Raw genomic sequence first — 21966 nt, forward strand, 5'->3', positions numbered from 1 at the left:
TGTGTGTGTGTGTGTGTGTGTGTGTGTGTGTGTGTGTGTGTGTGTGTAAATGGCTTTGGTGGTGGTAGTGGTGGCAGGCTTGCTTCTCTAGGGGAACACAGCCTTTTCAGGGGCCAACTGATGGCCCAAGGGTAGGATGGATACAGCCTGGAGCGGCAGGGGTGTGTGGAGGGTTGAGACCCTCTGAGCCAAACCCTTAGGCTCCAGGGACTGTCTGTCACCAATCTCGTAAAGACACGATGGAATACTGAACAGATTCTCTGACCACTTTTCTTTTCTTTTCTTTTTCTTAAGTCTTTATTTATTTATTTAATTTTATTTTTGGCTGTGTTGGATCTTCATTGCTGCACACAAGCTTTCTCTAGTTGCGGTGAGCAGGGGCTTACTCTTCGTTGCGGTGTGCGGGCTTCTCATTGAGGTGGCTTCTCTTGTTGCGGAGCACAGGCTCTAGGTGCATGGGCTTCAGTAGTTGTGGCACGTGGGCTCAGCAGTTGTGGTTCACGGGCTCTAGAGCGCAGGCTCAGTAGCTGAAGTGCACGGCCTTAGTTGCTCCGCAGCGTCTGAGATCTTCCCGGACCAGGGCTCGAACCGGTGACCCCTGCATTGGCAGGTGGGTTCTTAACCACTGCGTCACCAAGGAAGCCCTCTCTGAGCACTTTTCAAACGTTAAGTCTAGAGAACAAGTGTAACACAGTGATTAAAGGCACTGGCTTTGAAATCAGACTGTCACGGACTGAATCCTGGTTCTACCACATAATAGTATGGGAATCTCTCTGAGCCTCAGTTTCCTCCTTTGTTAAATGGGATTGAATCATAAGGGCAGAATGAGGAGACACATGTAAAGCCAGTCAGAGGTATTTTAGATCAGCTCTAATCCCAAGGCACTGACCTCCTAGAATGCTGAACTGAGAAGGATGATGAGGCCACGTCCTAGCCCCGAGGGAGGGGACCCATGGGGGCTGGCGATGTCTGCCGTGGGTGAGGGCTTGCGTGTGTGAGCGTGCGTGCGTTGACCGCACTTGGCTCCACACACGCCTGCAGTGTTGGGGAGTGCTCAGTAAACACTGGTCCTTAACACTGAAACATCTGGTCCCTATTCTCTTGGGTTCTGAAGCCAGTGCATACGATCATTTAAAGTCCTTGAACACAGACTGGACAGCCACCGGGCGTCTGCTCTTGCCCAGCCCTGTGTTTTCAGGCAACTCTTGGCATCAGCTTGCTCCTAAGTATCTTTCTCTCCTCAAGTACACCTGATGCACTTGAAGAACAGGCCATCTGCTTCGTAGGAATTCCTCACGGTGTGCTGGCTTTGCATCTGGATGATGTTTCAAGCTTTTAGAGCCACAAATATGCAAAAGTGACTCTCAAACCTATTGGACACCAGAGAGCATACACCCGCTGCAAAGGACTCCCTGGACAGGAGTCAAGGCCACCCCAGTCAGACACTGCATCCCCTCTCTGAAAGGTCTTGGCTGTGAAGGAAGGGGTGGGAGGGCCAGTGGGGACTGGGACTGCCCGTGGGGACCGGGCTGTCTCAGGGGGCCGGGGGCAAGGCTCTTCACAGATGAGCAGCTCAAGGCTACACCCTGTTGGCAAACAGAGGCTGCAGGGCCTGTACCCCATTCTAATGCATGTCCCACAGAGCTGCCCACAAAAGAACCTCAGGGAGCAAGGAGGTGTGTTGTCGGAGCCGGGATGCTCACAACTGTCTAGGAGACTGTGCTCAGGGAGCTCCGGGGCTCACCGGGGTCACATGTCAAGTGTAGAGCAGGATCCGTGAGTGGGACTCCTAATGGTCTGAATGGTGCTCACTCCGCACACTCACAGCAGCTTCATCCAGGGAGTGGGGACCCCGGGGGTTGGGGAGGATGCCAGCTGTGGACCCAGGCCCTCCTGTGGCAGGGTGGTTCCTGCAGCACAGGGACACAGCAGCAGATCATTTCATTGTACTGTGAAGATGTGGCTCTTTGTCATTCTGTTTCTTCCTCAGCTACTTTCCTTTTCTGGGGGAAACTGTACTGATTCTAACTTAAAAACAAATGAAACAAAAATCTTAGAGAAATCTGTCTGCCCTGATGGAAACTTTCTCATATCTCGACATTCCCTCGATCTATAGGGGGAGCCTCTCGTGCTCCACGGGGGTCCCGCCAAGCAACGGTGGGACGGTGGGTGGGTTTGTCCACCCCCTCCCCCAGCAACTTTCCTTTAACTATTTTCCAGCTTCGTTTTAATCGGGTTAAAACGTCTCACATACTGGTTTTTGTCAAGCAGATACCTCTGTGAAATGTTTGCCAACCCATTAAAGGCCCGTCTCTCCCTCTGAGCAGCTGCTGTCATCTCAGACCCCAAGAAGCCCTTACCAGGAAGAGGGGTTTAGATTCTGGGGGCTCTGGGAGACACGCCCCAACTGAGCAACTGACTTGTAGGGCAGCCCCTCTGCAGGCACAGTGGGTCAAAGCTACTGTTCTAATGATAGCGGCTGCCACGATGTGGAAACGCCTCAGTGCCCAGGACGTGCCAACGAACACTGTCAGGTCCTTATCCACGCCATGCCCACAGTCTCACGCACCTGATCTCCATTAATCCTCATATCGACGCTGCAAGGCAGAAGTGACTGTCAACAGCGGGGGTCAGCCTGTGGGGCTCCTGGCCCCTGACCACCATGCAACCTCTCTCTGGCCTCCTTTCCTGGCACAAAGAGGACCCAGGAATAATCCTGGCACTCTGATCTCCTCTGCCTTGTTCCCCTGAAGTGACCCAAGCAGTTATGGTCACCTCCTGGTTCCTTTAAGTGGCACCACTGGACACCGGCGCCAAGGGGAGCTTCACCAAGACCAGCTAAGGTCTCCAGGACAGAGGACTCTCCGAGCCAAGGAGTGTGCTGGCTGTTGCCTGGGAAACCCGAGATCCCCTGGAGAACAGCCAGGAGCAAACTCTTCATCTTCCCAGATTACCCACGCTTGCTCCCATCTCGGATGTGGGCTCTGGAGGGAAGATTATAACGATTTCTCTAACACGCTTGGGTGCCTCTGCATTTGTTTTTAACACATTTCAACACATACACCCTACAACCTCTTCAGAATACATGACACTGAGCTATAAAATAGTTTTTTCTTCAAGGCTATTTCTCTTCACAAGATAAATCACTTCTAAGCCAACAGCTGTCCTTTTTTCATAACTGTCAAGGGAGGGAGCACGGAAACCTCTTTTCTGAGAAACGAGGAGGAAACAACATCAGAAAAGTCCTGCTTTGCCTGGTCTGCTGAACATAACTACTGAGCGAGCTGTCCTCAGACCAGGAGGAACATCCCTTGCTTCCCAAACTCGAAACCCAGGTTGAACATGGCAGACAGGAGCATGTAGCCAGAGCACATATAACCTACTGAGGCCCATTCTGAGTTCTAAGCTCTTTCCTGTATTACCTTGTTTAGTCCTCACAAGCACCCAGGAAACAGACATTGTGAGTAGCCCATTTTACAGAAGAGGGAACTGAGGCATAGAGTGAAGGGACTGGCCCAGAGTCACAGTTAGAGAATGGCAGGGGGACAACGCCCTTGACCCCAACCACACACGTGACATCTCTGCGTGAACAGGGACAGCCTGCTGTGTGGGGCAGAGGCCGCCCTGGCTGTGACCTGCCACGGGCAGGCCAGGCACCCACCCCAAGCTAGCGGATCGGCACAGGCATTCACACTCCCAAATAGATGATTTCTGCTAACAAAATCTTAGAGAAAAGTAGAAGCCGGATATTAGAGGAAAATAGAAACGGTAATTATTACAGAAAAAGAAAGGCATCCAGAAGCGATAAGAACAGAAAAGTGGACAGCCTGCGAATACTGGAGGCACAACAACAAACAAACAAAACACACACCTGTAAAAACCAGGCGCAAAATCTCTAAGCCACAGAGTGTAGAACCACTGAAACCTCAGATTCCTGAGCCCTAGGCGACCTAAGTGAGTTTAATAATCGAGGCTGATAAGGCAAGAAAAGTGTCACCGTGGTGTGGTAAAGTGCCATCAGAAAGTCAAAGGAAGAAGATATTTGGTATTTGGGGAAATTTATTTCATGTGCAGTAATTTACTACTTGATGATGCCAATTAAATGAGATGGACTAACCTTTCCATTTCAATTCACACGTAATATATAACAATAACAAGCATATTTATATTACATAAAATAATATAAACATAATATTGTATACATATGTATTGAAATGTTTTATTTTGAAACAAGTTTAGACTTAAACAGAGTGGGAAAGACAGTTCAGATAGTCCCCATACGTCCATCCCAGCTTCCCCTAACATTACTTAGCATCTTATATGAACCGTGGTCCAGTTACCAAAACTAAGAGATTAACACTGGCACGGTACTATTAACCACGCTGCAGATTTTACTCAGATGTCCTTTTCCTGTTCCGGGATCCCACGCACATTTAGTCTCCTCCAGTCTGGGACATTTTTGAAGTGTCCTGGTTAGGTATTTTGTAAAACGTCCTTGAATTTGGATTTGTCTAATGTTTTCTCACGAGTTGATTGAGGTTTAGGATTTGAGGGAAGAAACCCACAGAGGCGATATGCCCTTCTCTGCACGTAACACGGGGTGGAGGGTGGTACATGATACCGCTGGTTTTCTTAATTGTGATGCTAACCATCAGCATTTGGTGAAGGTGGGCTCTGCTAGGTTTTCCACTGTCAAGTTACTATTCTTCCCTTTATTTATGTTTTGGCTGTGCCGCATGGCTTGTGAGATCTCAGTTCCCCAACCAGGGATTGAACCCTGGGCCATGGCAGTATAAGCCCGGAATCCTAACCACCAGGGAACTTCCTAACTATTCTTCCCTTTAAAATGAATAAATATCTAAGGGGAGATGCTTGGAGGCTATGCAAATGTCCTGTTTCTCCTTAAACTTCTACCTGCTGATTTTAGAATTCAGTGATAGATCTTGCCTGTAGCACTTATTACTGTGATGCTCTAAAGGTGATTTTTCTTTCCCTCACTCCTTCTACAATCTATTAGCTGGAATTCTTCTATAAGGAAGAGTTGTCAATTTATATGTGATGTGCTTCCTCCTAATTGAAGGAAACACACACACCTCTCAAAATATAGACACAACTTGAAAAGTCCTTTTTAAAAAAAACTTACTTTACATCCACATTTCAGAGCCAGCCTTCAGATTACTATTTACTTATTTTTACTTATTTGTGTTGCAGCTTTATGGAGATACAATTCACGTACCATGCAACTCACTATCTAAAGTCTATAATTCAGGGCTTCCCTGGTGGTGCAGTGGTTGAGAGTCCACCTGCCGATGCAGAGGACATGGGTTCGTGCCCCGGTCCGGGAAGATCCCACGTGCCGCGGAGCGGCTGGGCCCGTGAGCCATGGCCGCTGAGCCTGCGCATCCGGAGCCTGTGCTCCGCAACGGGAGAGGCCACAGCAGTGAGAGGCGCGCGCACCGCAAAAAAAAAAAGTAAAAAATAAATAAAGTCTACAATTCAATAGTTTTTAGTATAGTCACAGAATTGTGCAACCATCAACCATCATCACTATCAACTCAGACAACTATTTACAGTAAATACTTAATATCTAAACTACACAGGCACAGAGAGAGAGAGAGAGAGAAATCTATTACTTTTTCCATCTATAATAAAGTAAAAGGCCCCCTCACTTCCTCAAACTGAACTGACTAAGCCTATTCATAATGATTTTACATACAAATAACAAGGAGATAACAGAAGTGATCATTTTCTTAGAATCATTTAAAAAGCCATAGGGACTGTCACAGAAGCGTGTTCCTAGGGCAAGTGACCTCAAAGGGAAAGTATAACCCTTGTGAGACAGGACAGGCCCTCTCTGAATCCCCCCACGTGGGTGCATCCACTTTATCAGCCTCATTACCAATTGTAAACAGGGAGAAACACCCCCATGAGCACATGCCCTGGCTTCTGAATAAGGGTTTAAGGCAAACTCACGAAGACCAGCCAAGCAGGTGCATCCCAGGGAGGTCTTTCAGGGATGACATAAGATGCTCTCACAGCTCATGTGGCTCAATGATTAGGACGGATGTGATAAAACACCATCCACATCTTTGGTTTGCATTTCTTTGCTCTTTGCAAACACGTCAGCCTGGCTATTTTTATTGGCATGCACAGTCTCCCTCCATCCGTCACCCACAGGGTTCATGATAAACGAGCAGCAGACACCACAGCAGGGCTGGGGCCACACAAAACAGGTTGCACGTGTGCCGTGGCTACATCCCTTACAGCAACGATTAGCTGCAACAACTGAAGGACCCCCTTCAGCTCAGAGCAAACAGGGACCTTCCCGAGAGACTCAGTGACTCCTTGTGGGTGAACCAAACAGCGCCTCCACCTGCTCCTGTCCTCCCTGCTCCTTCTGCGGTCAGCATCCACCACTCGGTGCGGACTGAGTGAAAGTGCACTCCAGGGTCAGCTGAGCTTCTCCAACCCCAGCATTCGCGGCGTGACTTCAGTTAATCTTCAGGACAGCCCTGAGAAATTGCCATGTCCCTGTGGCTTACAGCCACGAGGTGACCTGTTCGATCCCAAAGCCAAGGCTTTGAGATGGATCCTCAGCTTTAGGTTCCAGCCTTTCTGAGGCACCCAAGCCACCTTCCGTGACACTGACGTGGCAAGGCCTTGTCTCCTTCCCTGGCTCCCTTCTTGCCTCCTCACCCCAAACCCTCTGATACCTCTGCAGCTCAGCCCAGAGAGCTGAGTGCCACCGTTCTGGTGGGACTCCCCTCCCCCCAGTATGTGACGTCAGGTCCTTCCTGAGGAGCAGCTCTCACGACCAGCCACTCAAGAAGCCAAGGCTTAGGTGTGAAGGGTTCCCTCTGACGTATGACCTCAAGGCCAAAGCCCTTGACCTCTGCCATCACTACTGTTTCTTAGCAGGTCATCATAGTACTCAGACTATTTATGAAATATCAGGTGGCAATTGTCCAGCTGTGAACTGGGAGATAACTTACAGACACACAGGGTACGTGTGCCAGGAGCGGAAAACAAGTGCTTCATGGGCATCACCTTGGTTCTGCCCAGGCTTCCAGTTCAGCCCTCAGTCTAACTCTGCAGAGCTACGTGTCTCTGCGTGTCATTACAAAACTAAAAACATAAGCCAAAAGAAAGTCGTAATTATCTACTACATGCCAGCCACCATGCTGGACCCTTCGGAAAAACTTAAGTTATGTAACAAACGGGCCCTGCATTGAAATAGATCAGAGAAAGGGGCGTAAGAAACATAAGCAAGTATTTCAGGTTGCATATGTTATAACCAAGTGGTATAGACTAACTGAATTAAGGCTTCAGAGATGGGGTGGCGGCATCACTAGCTAGAGGAGTCACAGGAAACTAAGAAAGCTGCACGGTGAGAGAAGAGGGGAGTTTATGGGGACAGGGAAGCAATCGCACTGCAGGCGAGAGCAACAGGACCAAGCCTCCGTGGATTCACTCGATGAGAATTTACAGAACACCTTTCCTCTAATTCCTTGGTTCTTTCAAGGAATTAAGGAAACCAATGCCCTCTAAAACCGAGTTCTCCTGCCGAGTTTACGATTAATCTCTCTGCCCCAAACTTTATTCCCTTTCTTGTCCCCTCTAACCTCAACTGTGTGCTAACTAAACGCTCCTCAGCCAGAGTCAGGTGACTAAGATGGCTATCGTCAATAACATCGCTAACGCACTAAACTGCTGTTGCCGATATCACTGTTAAGGTACAAACTCAGGTTGTTTCTCCAGGGTAAGATGAGCAACAGACTCCCCCCATCCATGGACCACCTGGCCTGAAAATTGTAAACCAGAGACATCCTGACTCCCAAAACTACAATTAAGAAATGTCACAGAAATGTCACAACACGATGATTAACCCCAGCTTCACTGTTCTTCCCCCCTTTAACTCAAAGACCAAGCTGGAGTGGATCTGAGGCTTGTCTCCCACTCCTTTGCTTGGTGCCCTGCAAATAAACTCTGACTTTGCTGCAGACACCCACTGTCAGAGTAGGCTTTCTGCACTGTGGGCAAAAGAGCCCTTTTGCTTGGTTACAAAACTCCTTCCACTAGATAAGCACACCCCAAAAACGTACAGCTTGAAAGAAGAAATCTTTGGTCAAGAGGCCAGAGAATGCTGCATACCACTCCCTCTCTGGAGACCTATCCATGCATGTTAGCATGCTAAAGGCTCTGAGAAGGCCTGCAGTAAAGAAACCGTTTCAGTGTTGTTTAACCCATATTGACTTGACCACAGACACTTTTTCCGTACTGGACACCCATTTCCATCCTGAGAAACTTCTGTTCAAGGGAACCTACTTGGGGAATCCTCCTTAGACCAGGACTCTTCCACTGGTCAGGGCTTCTGGCGCTGGGCATGGGAAGGAGGGAGATGTGGGGAGACAGAAATCCCCATGGGAGTCAACTCTTGTTGGCTGCAGCGGCAGCAGCAACAAAGGGAAAGAAGTCTGTTGACAGAAAGAGTCAACAGATCCTGGGAAAGGATGAGGAGGAACTCGTCTGTGATCCAGAGAATCAGAACAGCTCACTGTGGTGCAGACAACATGGAGCAACAAACCAGTGGCACACATGAGCCACCGACACGCTTGTGGGATAAATCTACTCAAAGAACCTGGAGCAAGAGACTGCAATTTCACTTTTGTATTGTTCAAAAACTCTTACTTGAGGGAAAGCCTTGTATGTCAGATTATAATCTATGTAATCTTTAAACGAGACCTCAGTTTTCTGCCTTTCAAGTCTAGGATGACGGTTCATAGCGATTCACTTGGTTCCCCGGTGCTTATGCCTCTCAGCCGCCTGCCCTGGCCCGACCTGCACCCAGGAACCAGGGCCCAGAGCAGGGCTGTGAGGATGGACCCCAAGTGGCAAAGCCTGGCATGGAGACTGGGCCTCCTATCTCCTCATGCTCCTTCCACTCCAACCGTGAATCCCAGGAACCCTATGCTTCAGGGGTGTCCCTCATCTCAGATGTCCTGTTATCCCCCAAACACCATCAAAACACCCCCAAATTTACACTTCATATCCACTCATCTTTCCCTCCTGGAAGGGGCAGAAAGATCCTTTTTTTTTTTTTTTCCTCAAATTCCTTTTGGTAAACACAGTTAACTTCATAGATCACAAGATTATTTGGAAAATTTATACATGGCAATAGAGTATGCTAAATAGTTTGTTCTTTATTTGTGGTACGCGGGCCTCTCACTGTTGTGGCCTCTCCCGTTGCGGAGCACAGGCTCCGGACGCGCAGGCTCAGCGGCCATGGCTCACAGGACCAGCCGCTCCGCGGCATGTGGGATCTTCCCGGACCAGGGCACGAACCCGCGTCCCCTGCATCGGCAGGCGGACTCTCAACCACTGCGCCACCAGGGAAGCCCTGCTAAATAGTTTTTGCCCAACCAGATCAAAAACAAATAAATATATAAATAGGTTTATGACTAGAACAAGACATGTTCCATCGGGGGGAGAGAAAACCTTCTTAAGTCAATTTAGCGCAGAATGCCTGTCATTAACACTGCAGGTGTGTGATACAGTGAGGTCCTCAAGGGCACACACCCTCATGGATAGAAACACACACACACATCACCTAAAGTGGCAGACAAATGCAACAAAACCTTTATTTTTGGCTTTGAGCCCTATTTCTCTACTTGACTACAGCTCGGTTGGAAGCCTGAGGAAACAATTTCTCCCCAAATAATAAGGCCGTATTTGGAAGCCATGTTTTTGTTCCCCTCCCCACCTAGCTCTTCCCGGCCCATGTTCAGTGGTAGCCTGTGAGCAGGGGGCCCCTCTTTCTGACTCCTGCAAGACAGCAGCCCAGGCAAAGAGTGCAGGCATTAAGGAAATTTCAGCTACATGCACTGTTATGCATGTGCCAGAGAGCACGCGGAAGGACAGGATCAAATACCCTATCCTCAAGAGGTGTGAGTTTACCCTTCCCCGCTAGGGGCCATTGGGTCATGTCTGGAGACCTTGGTTGTCACACTGGTAAGAGAGGGTGCTACTGGCATCTAGTGGGTGTAGGCCAGGGATGCTGCTCAACATCCCACCATGCACAGGATGTCCCCTCCACAAACAGTTCTCTGGCCCAACATGTTGATGGTGTTGAGGCTGAGAAACCCTGCACTAAGTGAACAATGCACACGATGAAAATGATACGTGTGTGTGCTGTCCACAAACTTGAACACAGGAACCGCACACAGTGCCTGGATGAGAGACACCATGAAGTCCAACACAGTGAAATAATCTGGACACTGCAGCCGAGTACCACATTATGATGCCTTCAGCTGAAGTACCAAGATCGCAAGCTTTCAACTCTGTTAATGATGTGGATAGGCAGGAATGTACTGGATTACAGCCATACCAATAGGCCATTGTCCTGACCAAACATCACTGTGTTATTTGAGAGCACAAAACAGTGAGGTGGAACTGTTTTAACCGTCTCTCTCTTTAAAAAAAAAAAAAAAAAAAAAGGAAATGGCAAATATTTAAACTGTAAAAATAAATAAGAGGTATCAGTGGGGGAACTAAATCAAATGTGAAATCTGAGGAAAGATTCACATACCAGAGTGATTTCGCATGCCCAGGGTCCATAGTGTTAATTCCCTGGTAGTTTATTGGGACAGAAGTGCACCCAATATGCAGCCACCAGGAGATCTCTGTCCCAGTGATGAAATATTATAATGTTCTTGGCAAGCCTGCACTCTTCCAATGAGCTACAGCACAAGATCACCCACACCAACAAGATTTAAAATAATCATAAAACACTGAATTTCAAGAGATGTTTGAGTATCTGAGAAAGTGATCTCTGAAATAAGATACAAACTAGCCCTCCAAGCAAGGTGCTGGGAGAATCACCTTTACTCTTATCATTTATTGTTAGCTTTCAGAAATCCCAAAAGACATCATAGGTTGCAGAAAAAGAAAATAGTAACTCAAGTGAGAAGCAACTCTATGCAGTGTAGAAAGAAAATGGAGGTGCATATGTCAAAAAAGCAAAGATATTAAAAATGCAAAATGCTGCTAACTTTATACTAAATTTAAAAATCATAAAATCCAAATGGAAAGGCATTCCAAGTCGTCTGCCACGGACCCGAAGACTGTTTATTATTTCACATATTCTACTGCAGAATTAGTATCAAGTTTTAGAAGTAGGAAAAAAAAAAAAAAAACTAACCTTAAGGTTATCAAAGGTTTTGACAGTCTGCGCCAAGTCACTGACACTCCCTGGCGATGCTGTCCCCTGTCCCCTAGGGCCTGAGGACACCCGTGAGCCGTCAATGACCTCAAAGCCAGAAAGCAAGGCCTCTGAACAGCTGCAATGAGACTCCTTCGCTCTCTGACCCGCTATCAGGTATGTCTTCAAACCTATGGATAAAAATTACAGTCAGCACAGGTGGACACCAGCGTTGGTCGAAACGCAGCTCCGTCTTGCTCTCTACGCAGGACACGCTCCTAGAAAGTTGAGAGTAAAGTGAAAATGAGAATAGGTCATATTTTACTACTACTCCCATGACCTTTCCAGAGATGCGCAGCCTCAGGGAGAACGACTGCCACCAAAACACACCATGTATTCACGCTGTGTTTTCTCTGAATGGAGGCTGCACACTTCATCTTCTGGGGCTGAAACAAGGGTTTAAAAGTCCTTCCTTGGAAGGGTCACGTGGCCTCTTTCTGACAGCAGCAGAGCCCACTGAGTGCGGACCCTATACATTTCTTGGGTTTGTTTCTATCTGTAAATACCAGTCGCCGACATTCATAATTGTCAGTCTAGATGTGAGGGTGACTACAGACCATGTTACCTACGTCAGGGACTGGCAACCACCATGAAAAGGGAGACCAGAATGTGCACCAGCGGGGGAACTAAGCGCTCCCTCGATTCAGACTTAACAAGTATCTCTTTTCTGTTGGATCCAAACATTCACACGGCAGGAACATCATTTTTTTTTTAATATTTATTTATTTGGTTGCACCAGGTCTTAGTTGTGGCCGGTGGGCTCCTTAGTTGCAGCTTGCCAGCTCCTTAGTTGCAGAACGTGGACTCCTTAGTTGCAGCTCCAGGGGTCCTTAGTTGCAGCTTGCCAGCTCCTTAGTTGTGGCACTTGAACTCTTAGTTGTGGCATGCATGTGGGATCTAGTTCCCTGACCAGGGATTGAACCCAGGCCCCCTGCACTGGGAGTGCGGAGTCTTATCCACTGCGCCACCAGGGAAGTCCCAGAACATCAGCTTTTTGTCAAGCTGCAGTCTATGTGAATTTTATTCTCTCACAAAATCCCCACTGTAAAAAAAAGTTGGTTAAATGGACTATTAACCTACAACTTTACAATCCCCATTAAAGGCTGAAGTAACAATATATGCTATAGTGTTAAGGAGCTGTAACAGGTGGGCTGGGCCCTGCTCCTGGTGTACAGGACTATCTGCTGGGAGGTGAGTAAGGAGCAGCTTTTCCGGACGGAACTCAAGGGCTTTCTGAAAAAGAGGCAAGCCTTATTTAAAGAAATCCATTGTTAGTCCTTACTGGAATTTAACCAGACTACGAATTTATGAAAGGGAGTGACAACGTGATTTATTCGATAAACATTTATTTTAGGCCTGGTGTATGCTGTACACAGAGAATAAAACCAGAACAAAGCAGGATTCCCATCTTAAGGAGTTTAAGCTTCAGCAGAAGGTGGTAGAGAAAAGCCATCATGGGACTTCCCTGGCAGTCCAGTGGTTAAGACTTCGCCTTCCAATGCAGGGGGTGCGGGTTCCATCCCTGGTCGGGGAGCTAAGATCCCACATGCCACGTGGCCGAAAAACCAAAACATAAAACAGAAGCAATATTGTAACACGCTGAATAAAGAATTTAAAAATGGCCCATGTCAAAAAAAATCTTAAAAAAAATAAAACACTCTATACACTATCTAAGAAAATAAAGTACATTTAAAAACAAAAAAGAGGGCTTCCCTGGTGGCGCAGTGGTTGATAGTCCGCCTGCCGATGCAGGGGACACGGGTTCGTGCCCCAGTCGGGCAAGATCCCACATGCCGTGGAGCGGCTGGGCCCGTGAGCCATGGCCGCTGAGTCTGTGTGTCCGGAGCCTGTGCTCCACAACGGGAGAGGCCACAACAGCGAGAGGCCCATGTACCGCAAAAAAAAAGAGGTGACATGTGACTACACTGCTGGATTCATACAGTTTCTCGCACTCAGTACATATTTAATAAATGCTCTAAAATTAATTAAGCACATAACCCTGGGACTACTTAATCAATAATCCTTAATCATTTTATAATTAAACCACCATTTCATCACTTTATCTTTCTTCCTCTCCCTCCCTCCTTATAAATTACTGTATAGCATATGTTTTTAGGTCAACAGTTCAGAGAATTTGGCAAGAGTTCCAGGACACCTAGAGACATCCAGGAGCATAGCCAAATCACAGGTGGGATCCAAAGACTAAGATAAATAATTTTAGATGCTAACTGACCCCAAAGGAGATTGTTAAATGCTCACTCTTAACTAAGGTCCTGAACTTCCATGTATTTTTTCCAACCAAAAATATACATCCCAAATGATATATAGGATCAATCACAGTTCTGACTAGCTACGTGTATAAACTTGAAAGGGAAGCATGAACTAGAATACAACAGAAGGGTAAAAGCAGCTTTGCGTGAATTTCTCAGACTCTGTTACAGAAAACACTGAACTGATTTTATCACTTCGCCTTGGGAGAGTCAGAAAACACAAGCTCTGTGGGCTGAGGAGAGAAAAGCCCTATTTCTGACCTGCCGTGGCATCTCATCCCTGGCTTCACCCAACCAGGGCATGAAGAGGCCTGGTCCCTGGAGCTGCTGTAACTAGTCCCTCTCGAACTCCCGGGTGTGGCAGGTAAGTCACCTGCAGCGGGTGGGAAGGGGGGCCCAGAGAGCACCCGCAGCTGCTGCAGGGGCTGCCTTGGGGAACAGACAAAGGAAGGGCATTTTTTGGATTGCAGGGGTGAGGAGCTGAGGCTGCAGGGGAAGGTTTTCCGTTGTGTCTGTAGCTGGCCCTGACCCCAGAACTGCATTCCCATGGGGAGGCCGGCAGCTCGGGGCTCCACTGCCCGGGGCTCTGCACCCCTGGGCCCTGCTCCCAGTCAGCTCTCTCACACCCAGGAGGGGTCCTCAGTCAGGGAACCACTTATCCCCTCCCTGTATGGCTCCTCAGGCAAGAGCAGGTGAAGGAGGCCTTTCCTGGAGGCATGACAACTACAGCAGAGAAAGGGCTGAGCCTCCAGCCCCGCAGGGCCATGAATACATGATGATGCAGCCAGTCCTCCAAGCAGCAGTGCGCCCTCCACCTGGGCATGGAGCCAGCTCTGCAGCACAGGCTCTGATGCCTGCCTTGGGGTGGGCACCCCTGAGGTTTGTCGTTGCTGCTTTGAATTGTGACTACTGAGTTGCCACTCATTGCTCAAACATTTACTAAATGCCTCTGTTTACCATGCACTGTGAGGGTGCTGAGGGGACAAGCATGAACATGGCAGCCGTGACCCTCCCTGTACAGGGCGGCTCCTGCAGGGGGATCTCGGCAGCAGGTGGGTACGCCTACCTGGTCCAGGACCAGGAAGCACAGGAGGGTGTATCTCACAAAGACTCAGAGGTTTGGGAAGGCCTCCTGGGTGAAGTCCCCTCTAGGTTGAGGGCTATAAGATGAGGAGAGGCCAGCCCAGTGAAGGCCACCAGGACCAGGGGCTGGGACAGCATGGTCAGGCTGTGGGTGTCACCAGAATAGTCGATGAATCAGACTCCAGAAGGGGAGCCTTTAGCAGGGAGAGTGGAGGGATGGAGGTGAGTGTTGTGTGGCTGGAACAGAGAACATGTTCGGTGCAGCAGGGGGTGGGGAGGGGGCAGAGAGGAGCTGAAGTCCGTGCAGGGCACCAGGGAGACCAGCTCCAGGAGCCCTCACTCTGGGGGCAACAGGGGTGAGGAGGAGTAACGAGCAGGCACCAGGCTGAGGAAAGGCCAGGGAGCCCTGGAAACTCCAGCCACAAGTGGGTGGTGAGGGAGTCAAGGGACAAGGGAGATGGGAAATAATGGTGAAACCTACTCCTTCTGAATTGCAGGGGCAACAGGCAAGGCTTCCACAGCAAGCACGAGTGTGACGGGTAAGGGCATGTGGCTTCCAGGGAGAAGCCCTGGGATTCAGGCTCTGTCCCTCCTAAACGTGTGATGCAGTAAGATACTTCATGGCTCCACCTCTCACTAAGAACAGGACTCACCCCACAGGGCTGACTCGAGGATTAAATGATTAACACACATGAGGCCTTCATGGCAGTACCTGGCGCACAGTAAAAACTCAGTAACGTTAGCTATTATTCTCAACGTGGGTGTTTGACCTGCTTATCGCTGGGAGTCTTTTTTATGCTCCTTCTATGTACAAAAACATTTGCAGGATTGTTAAATCAATAACTGCTCCACATTTGTTCCTAACTTGAACTTTTCTTTGGGTGGATCCTAACAATCAACCTGTATTAGTAACACAGCAATGCGAGTGTTCCAAAGGACAAACGCACAGATGTGTCCCTGGCAAGCAAAAAATCGGTGAACAAATTAAGCAACTTTTTTTATGCTTCAATATGGAAAGTTAGATTTAAAGTGAAATGTTTTGCCAAAACTGGAGTGATATCAGTAATGATAAAGTCAGACCGGATATGAAAGGTCCCAGGGAACGTATCAGGGCCAGGTGACTGGCTGCAGTCAGGAGAGGTCATAAGACATAAGGATTTAATGAGTAACTACACACATGGACCTTGGGGTCCAAGTTCGTTAGAATGGCTCTTTTAGAGCAGAAAGTCAAAATAAGGCAGCTAGATTATTTATTTCATTAAGTATAGTGTAAACAGGAGAACAATTAATAAGATTTCTTATATTCTTTCCTGGTAATTGACTTTAAACCTCACTGGCACGGATGCCTTTCATCGGCTTAATTTCACAGCAGGTGGAGAAGTGGGGAAGACGGTTCCCGTAAGCTCCTGTCTCACGGAGGCGTTGTCTGCAGCTGTGTGTGCCCGGGAAGCTGACGTGGTTAACAGTCTTAACTATACCATCAATTCTGAGGAGAAAAACTGAGCCTTGCACACAACTTGTGTTTAGTTTTCGTGAGCTGAGTGTAATTTGAGTGAGTGCCAAAGTCCATTTTGGAAAAGAAAGACTATTCTGGCCTTTTTATCACTGTCTTTTTCTGCAGAACTCTTGCTTTGGAGGGTGATACCCTCAATCCAAGAACCAAGGGCCTGAGTGTCAACCCAACAGAAAGAGAATAATCAGGAAGGAAAGAATGTCTGCAGGTGTGTTGGGAGTTAGCAGAGTGACATAGCAAACGCCTGGGAGCTTGCATCACTGATGATCTGAAACAATCAATATAAGGGAGGCAACCAGTTTGGGCCGGTTCACAAATCAAAGGGTCTAAAAACTTATTCACTTTGTAATGAATTTTTCCTTCTAATGATATCTGTAATGGCCGAGTAGCATGAGGATTATTTAAACTAAAATGTAGTCAGTCAATACGAAAAATAAAGATTAAAAGTGCTCAATCTTAATCTACCAAATAACCAGGGCCTAAAAACTATAGATATGATATTTCATAATTATCTATTGCTTCTGCTTAGGAAGACCAAAAGTTCTGGTGGGAAAAAAAAAAAAAGCAATTTCCACCTTGTTAACTCAAAACACTCTGGATAGGCCTAAGTCCTCTCTGCTCCTATGTGAAACAATTAATCACACGGAGGTGATCCGTCCTGGTTGTCCCAACACGTGACAATAAATCACAAGTTCCAACAGCAAATGGCTGTGGGTGAAACTTAACCTTCTTCTTAAAAAGTGAAGTCCCAAACAGTAAAATACGAGACGGACTAACCCAAGCAGATGAAAGAAACAAAGGGTGGGCACCACACCTGAGTGGCTTGATCTTGACTACACCTTTAGCCTAACCAACCGATTCTTTCAAGAACATGCACATGAGCACGCCCCCCCCCACAGCTGCTCCTGTGGCAGGCGTCCTCTGCACCAGCCTCCATCTCTCTGCAGGAACAGGTACATGTCACGGCCAAAGGTGAGTGGACTGGGCAGTCACCTCGTGACTATGTTCCCCTGAGCTGTCTTCTTCTGAACTTTCCTACTTGACATGAATAAGGGCTACCCTGCTCAATGCTCAGAACTAATGCTGGGAGAGTCCAGTGTAACTGCCTTCAAAGACCCACTCCTCCCACTTCTAAAAAATTCCCAAATTAGGGTTTAATACCCAGGCCTTCAAAAACTACGAAACGAGTTCTTTGAAAGGTAGCACTTGGCTGTTTATGGAAACAGTCTGCCAGGTACTAACCAACTCATTTATTCATTGGCTCATTCACACATTCACTTACCCAGCAAATGAAACATTTATTGAGTACCTACTAAGGGTGAGGACCTGGGCTGAGTGTTGAAAGAAATGGATAGGAAAAAGGAATGCTCTGGTGTTAGCAACAGTGCGGATGAAAACCGTGACCCAAAATGGAAATACCAGTCACCTAATGATGACCCCATTTCAAAGGGCTGCTGTGAGGATTAAATGAGTTAATGCTTTTCCTTAGAGCATCTTCAGGAACACTCAGGAGTAACTCAGAGTAGACTGAGGAAGGGCATGAAGTAATGCTCATAAAGAATTACATGGGAGGATGGGAGGATGGGAGGCTGGCAGTGAGGGAGAGAACAATGAGTAAGTGATGACGCATCAACAAGAAGAGAGAATCATGTGAAGTCAAGTCTGTGTGCTGGCGGGATGTTCACAAGTGACAAAAGGCATTTTTACAGTGAGTTTTAGAAAACAAAAGGAAAGTGAAGGTCTATGATAACTATCTTGGAATACTGTATACAACAGAGTTGAAATAATCAGAAGAGACTATGAAACAAGACAGCTAGAAGGAAAGGTGCTGGGAATTGAGACGGACTAACAACTAATAAACTGTTATTCACCAAATGTTAACCCAGAGAGTGGTCATCAGACACAAGAGAGCACATCAGGTCACATCTGGAGCAATAACAGGAGGAGCCACAGACCGTATTCTTTTCCCTGGAGAATTGTGAAATAATAGTTAATTTTAAGATTTTAACTTAAGTTAAACTAACAGTTTAAAAATTAATAATTAGGGGGCTTCCCTGGTGGCGCAGTGGTTGAGAGTCTGCCTGCCGATGCAGGGGACATGGGTTCGTGCCCTGGTCTGGGAGGATCCCACATGCCGCGGAGCAGCTGGGCCCGTGAGCCATGGCCGCTGAGCCTGTGTGTCCGGAGCCTCTGCTCCACAGCGGGAGAGGCCACAACGGTGAGAGGCCCGTGTACCGCAAAACAAAAAAAAATTAATAATTAGGGACTTCCCTGGTGGCGTAGTGGTTAAGAATCCACGTGCCAATGCAGGGGACACGGGTTTGAGCCCTGCTCTGGGAAGATCCCACATGCCATGGAGCAACTAAGCCCGTGTGCCACAACTACTGAGCCTGCACTCTAGAGCCCACGAGCCACAACTACTGAGCCCACGTGCCACAACTACTGAAGCCCGCGCGCCTAGAGCCCGTGCTCCGCAACAGGAGAAGCCACCCGCGCACCACAACAAAGAGTAGCCCCTGCTCGCTGTAACTAGGGAAAGCCCGCACGCAGCAACGAAGACCCAATGCAACCATAAATAAATAAAATTTTTAATTAATAATTAATTTTAAGAGTGGCAGATTTATGTACAGGATAGACAAGGAAAACAGATTCTAGAAAGAAGATAAATGAAAGACTCAATTTTAAAATCTGGGAATAGGTGGCAGCTAAATAATTGAAAAATGAAGCCAAAAAAAAGGGAATACATAAAAAATAGAAATAAAGCTATAGGATGCTATGTGAAAGAAGCCAGTCACAAAAGGCCACATACTACATAATTCCATTGATATGAAATGTCCAGAATAGGCAAAAATCCACAGACACAGAAAGTAGCCAAGTGGTTGCCAGAGGTTTGGGGGTTGAGGGATGGGGAGCAATTGTTAATGGTATAGGGTTCCTTTAAGGAGTGATGAAAATATTCTAAAATTAGACTGTGGTGATGGTTGCACAACTGTGAATACTCTAAAAACCACTGACTTACATACTTTGGAAGCATGAACTGTACAGTACGTTAATTATACCTCAATAAAGCTGTTTTTAAAAAGCAAAACTATGCAAAGATCAAGATGTAACAGTCCTGAGATTCAGAGGACAAATAAAAAAAAAGAACAGTAAGAAATACACTATCCTTGGGAATTCAAAGTAAAGGAGTGGGCGGGCAGTAGCAGGTAAAAGAAAAATGTTTCAAATAAAGGCTTGGAAATAGATAATGTAGCAGAGCTAGGATGGAAAAATATATAAATAAGAAATAAGGCTAAATAGCCTTGAAGAACTAAAAATTCAACATGGCATGAGTTCAGAAGTCTGGGAGAGATTAAACAAAACAAAAGTTTGACCTTCAGGAGATATCTCCAAGAATCATCAAATTAGCAACACTCACTGCTGCAGGCTAGTCCAGAAGAGCTGGCCCGACACCCAGGCTGTCTTCCTAGATCACCAACGCGATTCCCCCCCCAGATGACAAGCGCTCACCGCGCTGCACGGCAAGGCTGCCAGAGCACCAGGGCTGCAGCCTCGCTGCAACACAGTAGAGGCGGGGTTCTCCTAGCTGCCCCAGTACTGCCGCTCCCCTCTCACCCACCAGGACTTTCACCTGCAAAGGGCAGGGGCACCACCACCAGCGACACTTCCTGGGAGCATCTTTAGATGGGAAGAAAGGCAACATAGACAACCTCACCTGGAAACTTCATATTATGCAAAACAAAAACAAAAACAAAAACCACAACTCTTACCATTCCTGACTAGCCTTTCCTGGGAATAACCGCGCCTTTACCACCTGTTCCTTCGTGGAAATGTTTATCCAGACTCTGGCTGGCTCCCAAATCACATTTCCAGCACAGTCACACGCTTGCTGCAAATTTCCTCACTTTCAAGTCAACCAGTTTTCAGGTCACATCAAAGTTTTCTCTCTTTTGATGAGTGCTTTGCATACTGGCTGGAACACTGCCAGAAACAATTTCCCAAACTGCATTTTCTTGTTCCCATAGGCAGACTTGCTCGAGCCATAGAACTGGGAAACCCAAGCCTCTCCTTTCTGACCAAGAAGCAATATCTTCTTAGATATCTCGTTTCTCTAATTTCATTTCAGCATTGGAGGTAGTCTTTCTTTCTTAGACCTTTTTCAGGAGAATCAAAGCTGTGTTTGTGTGGTATGTTCTTAAGAACCTGAAAAGTGTTGCTGGGCATCAAACAAGAAGTCGAGGGCCCATCCCTTCACTCGGGGTCACCGGCCGCGTGGTCCCCTCTCCCTCTATAGCCTCACACTGTAATTCATGCCTCAAGAAAATCACAGCTATGTTGTAGACTCTCGCAGAAGCAAAACTGAAAGTGAAACCAAGGCAGTGAGTAGTGAGTGCCCACATATGAGAAGAGGTCGAGGGACGGTCCAGGGGGCACATCGACATGCAGAGATGTGACATATAAAAATGTGACCTGGGTCTGCAGTCAACAGCCCCTCATTCGCAAGAAGGGGGTGGATGAGTCTTGAGGAGTCCCCCGTCTAAAGGCAGAGAGTGAGGAAGACCCTAAAGGAGAGGCAGATGCGGGCAGAAGGCCAGGGATTCAGACTCCCCAGGAAGGAGGGGCAGACACTCCAGCAAGCAGGTCCCTGCCCCGTAGAGGTGCTGGCCCCAAAGCACATAGCTGAGTACTTGGAGAGAAGGAGGCATGAAGCGCACCTAGTATCACAGGGAAAGAAACAAGAAAAAAAGTGTTATTCTGAATAACACTAGGCCACGTTAAAAACACAGAAATACAGCTTGAGGAGCTAATGTAAAATGTGGTAACAACAGTTGATAACACTGTATTATATAACTGAAATCTACTAAGTGAATAGAACTTAGATGTTTCCACCAGAAAATAAAAAAAGATAAATACGTGAGATGATGAATGTGTTAATTAACTAGATGAGGGAATCCTTTCACAATGTATACATATACCAAATCACAATCTACACTTTAAATATCTTACAATTTTATTTGTCAATTATAACTCAATAAAACTGAAAAATTTTACAGAAAAAAACACAGAAATACACCAAAATATTAACAGGGCAACAGGATTATGGAAATTCACTTTCTATATTGAATCTTCTTATTTATGTTTAAAATAGGCATAAAATTTTAAACTTATTACAAAATATTTTATTTTATTTTATTATTATTATTATTTTTTTTACAAAATATTTTAGACATAGAAACATGTAAGGAAAAGTAAGCTCAAGACTCGGAGTCCCTCCAGTCTAAGGAACAGATGGTCGCCTGTACCATCCAGGTTCCCTGCAGGCCTTCCCCACCACACCCCTCCTCCCGCACAGAGCACAGAACTATCCAGAATGCCACGGCCACAGGCTCCTCCCCACGTGTTTCTTTAAGTTTTCACTACATACGTATGTAATGCTAAACAATACACAGCATTAATATGTGTTTTTTTTTAACCTTTACATAAATGACATCATTTTACAAGTATTCTTTTGAAAGTTGCTCTTTTTGGTCCAGCAATATGTTTGAGAATCATCCATACTGATACATGTGATCCACATTCATTTATTTTCAACACTATGAAACGTCCCACTGAATAAATACACCATGATTCGAAACAGAAAACCTCCAAGTATTATGTTAACACCAGTGATAAACTCTGTGTTCTGTTAAAAATAAGAAAGAAAGAAAAAAAGAAAGAAAGAAATATGATAAATCAATAGGGTAAAGACATGCTGAACGCAAAAATACTACCGATTCAAAGAATACATCATAAATATACATTTAAGAATGAAATGGAACTTGTGAAGACTAGTAAAAAAAAAA

At 46.6% G+C, this 21966-nt stretch overlaps 1 protein-coding gene across 1 annotated transcript in view; it reads right to left on the minus strand.

The window, feature by feature from the left end:
* Nucleotides 1-21966, minus strand: part of ADCY9 (adenylate cyclase 9) — a 133533-nt gene that overhangs the window by 36518 nt on the left and 75049 nt on the right. The window contains exon 2 of the mRNA XM_029220189.1: nucleotides 11198-11388. Coding sequence (XP_029076022.1) covers nucleotides 11198-11388 — 191 coding nt within the window. The remainder of the gene's footprint in view (nucleotides 1-11197; nucleotides 11389-21966) is intronic.

This window comes from Monodon monoceros, unplaced genomic scaffold (genome assembly GCF_005190385.1).
Source record: "Monodon monoceros isolate NGI ecotype Baffin Bay Population unplaced genomic scaffold, NGI_Narwhal_1 Super_Scaffold_13, whole genome shotgun sequence".
NCBI lineage: Eukaryota > Metazoa > Chordata > Mammalia > Artiodactyla > Monodontidae > Monodon > Monodon monoceros.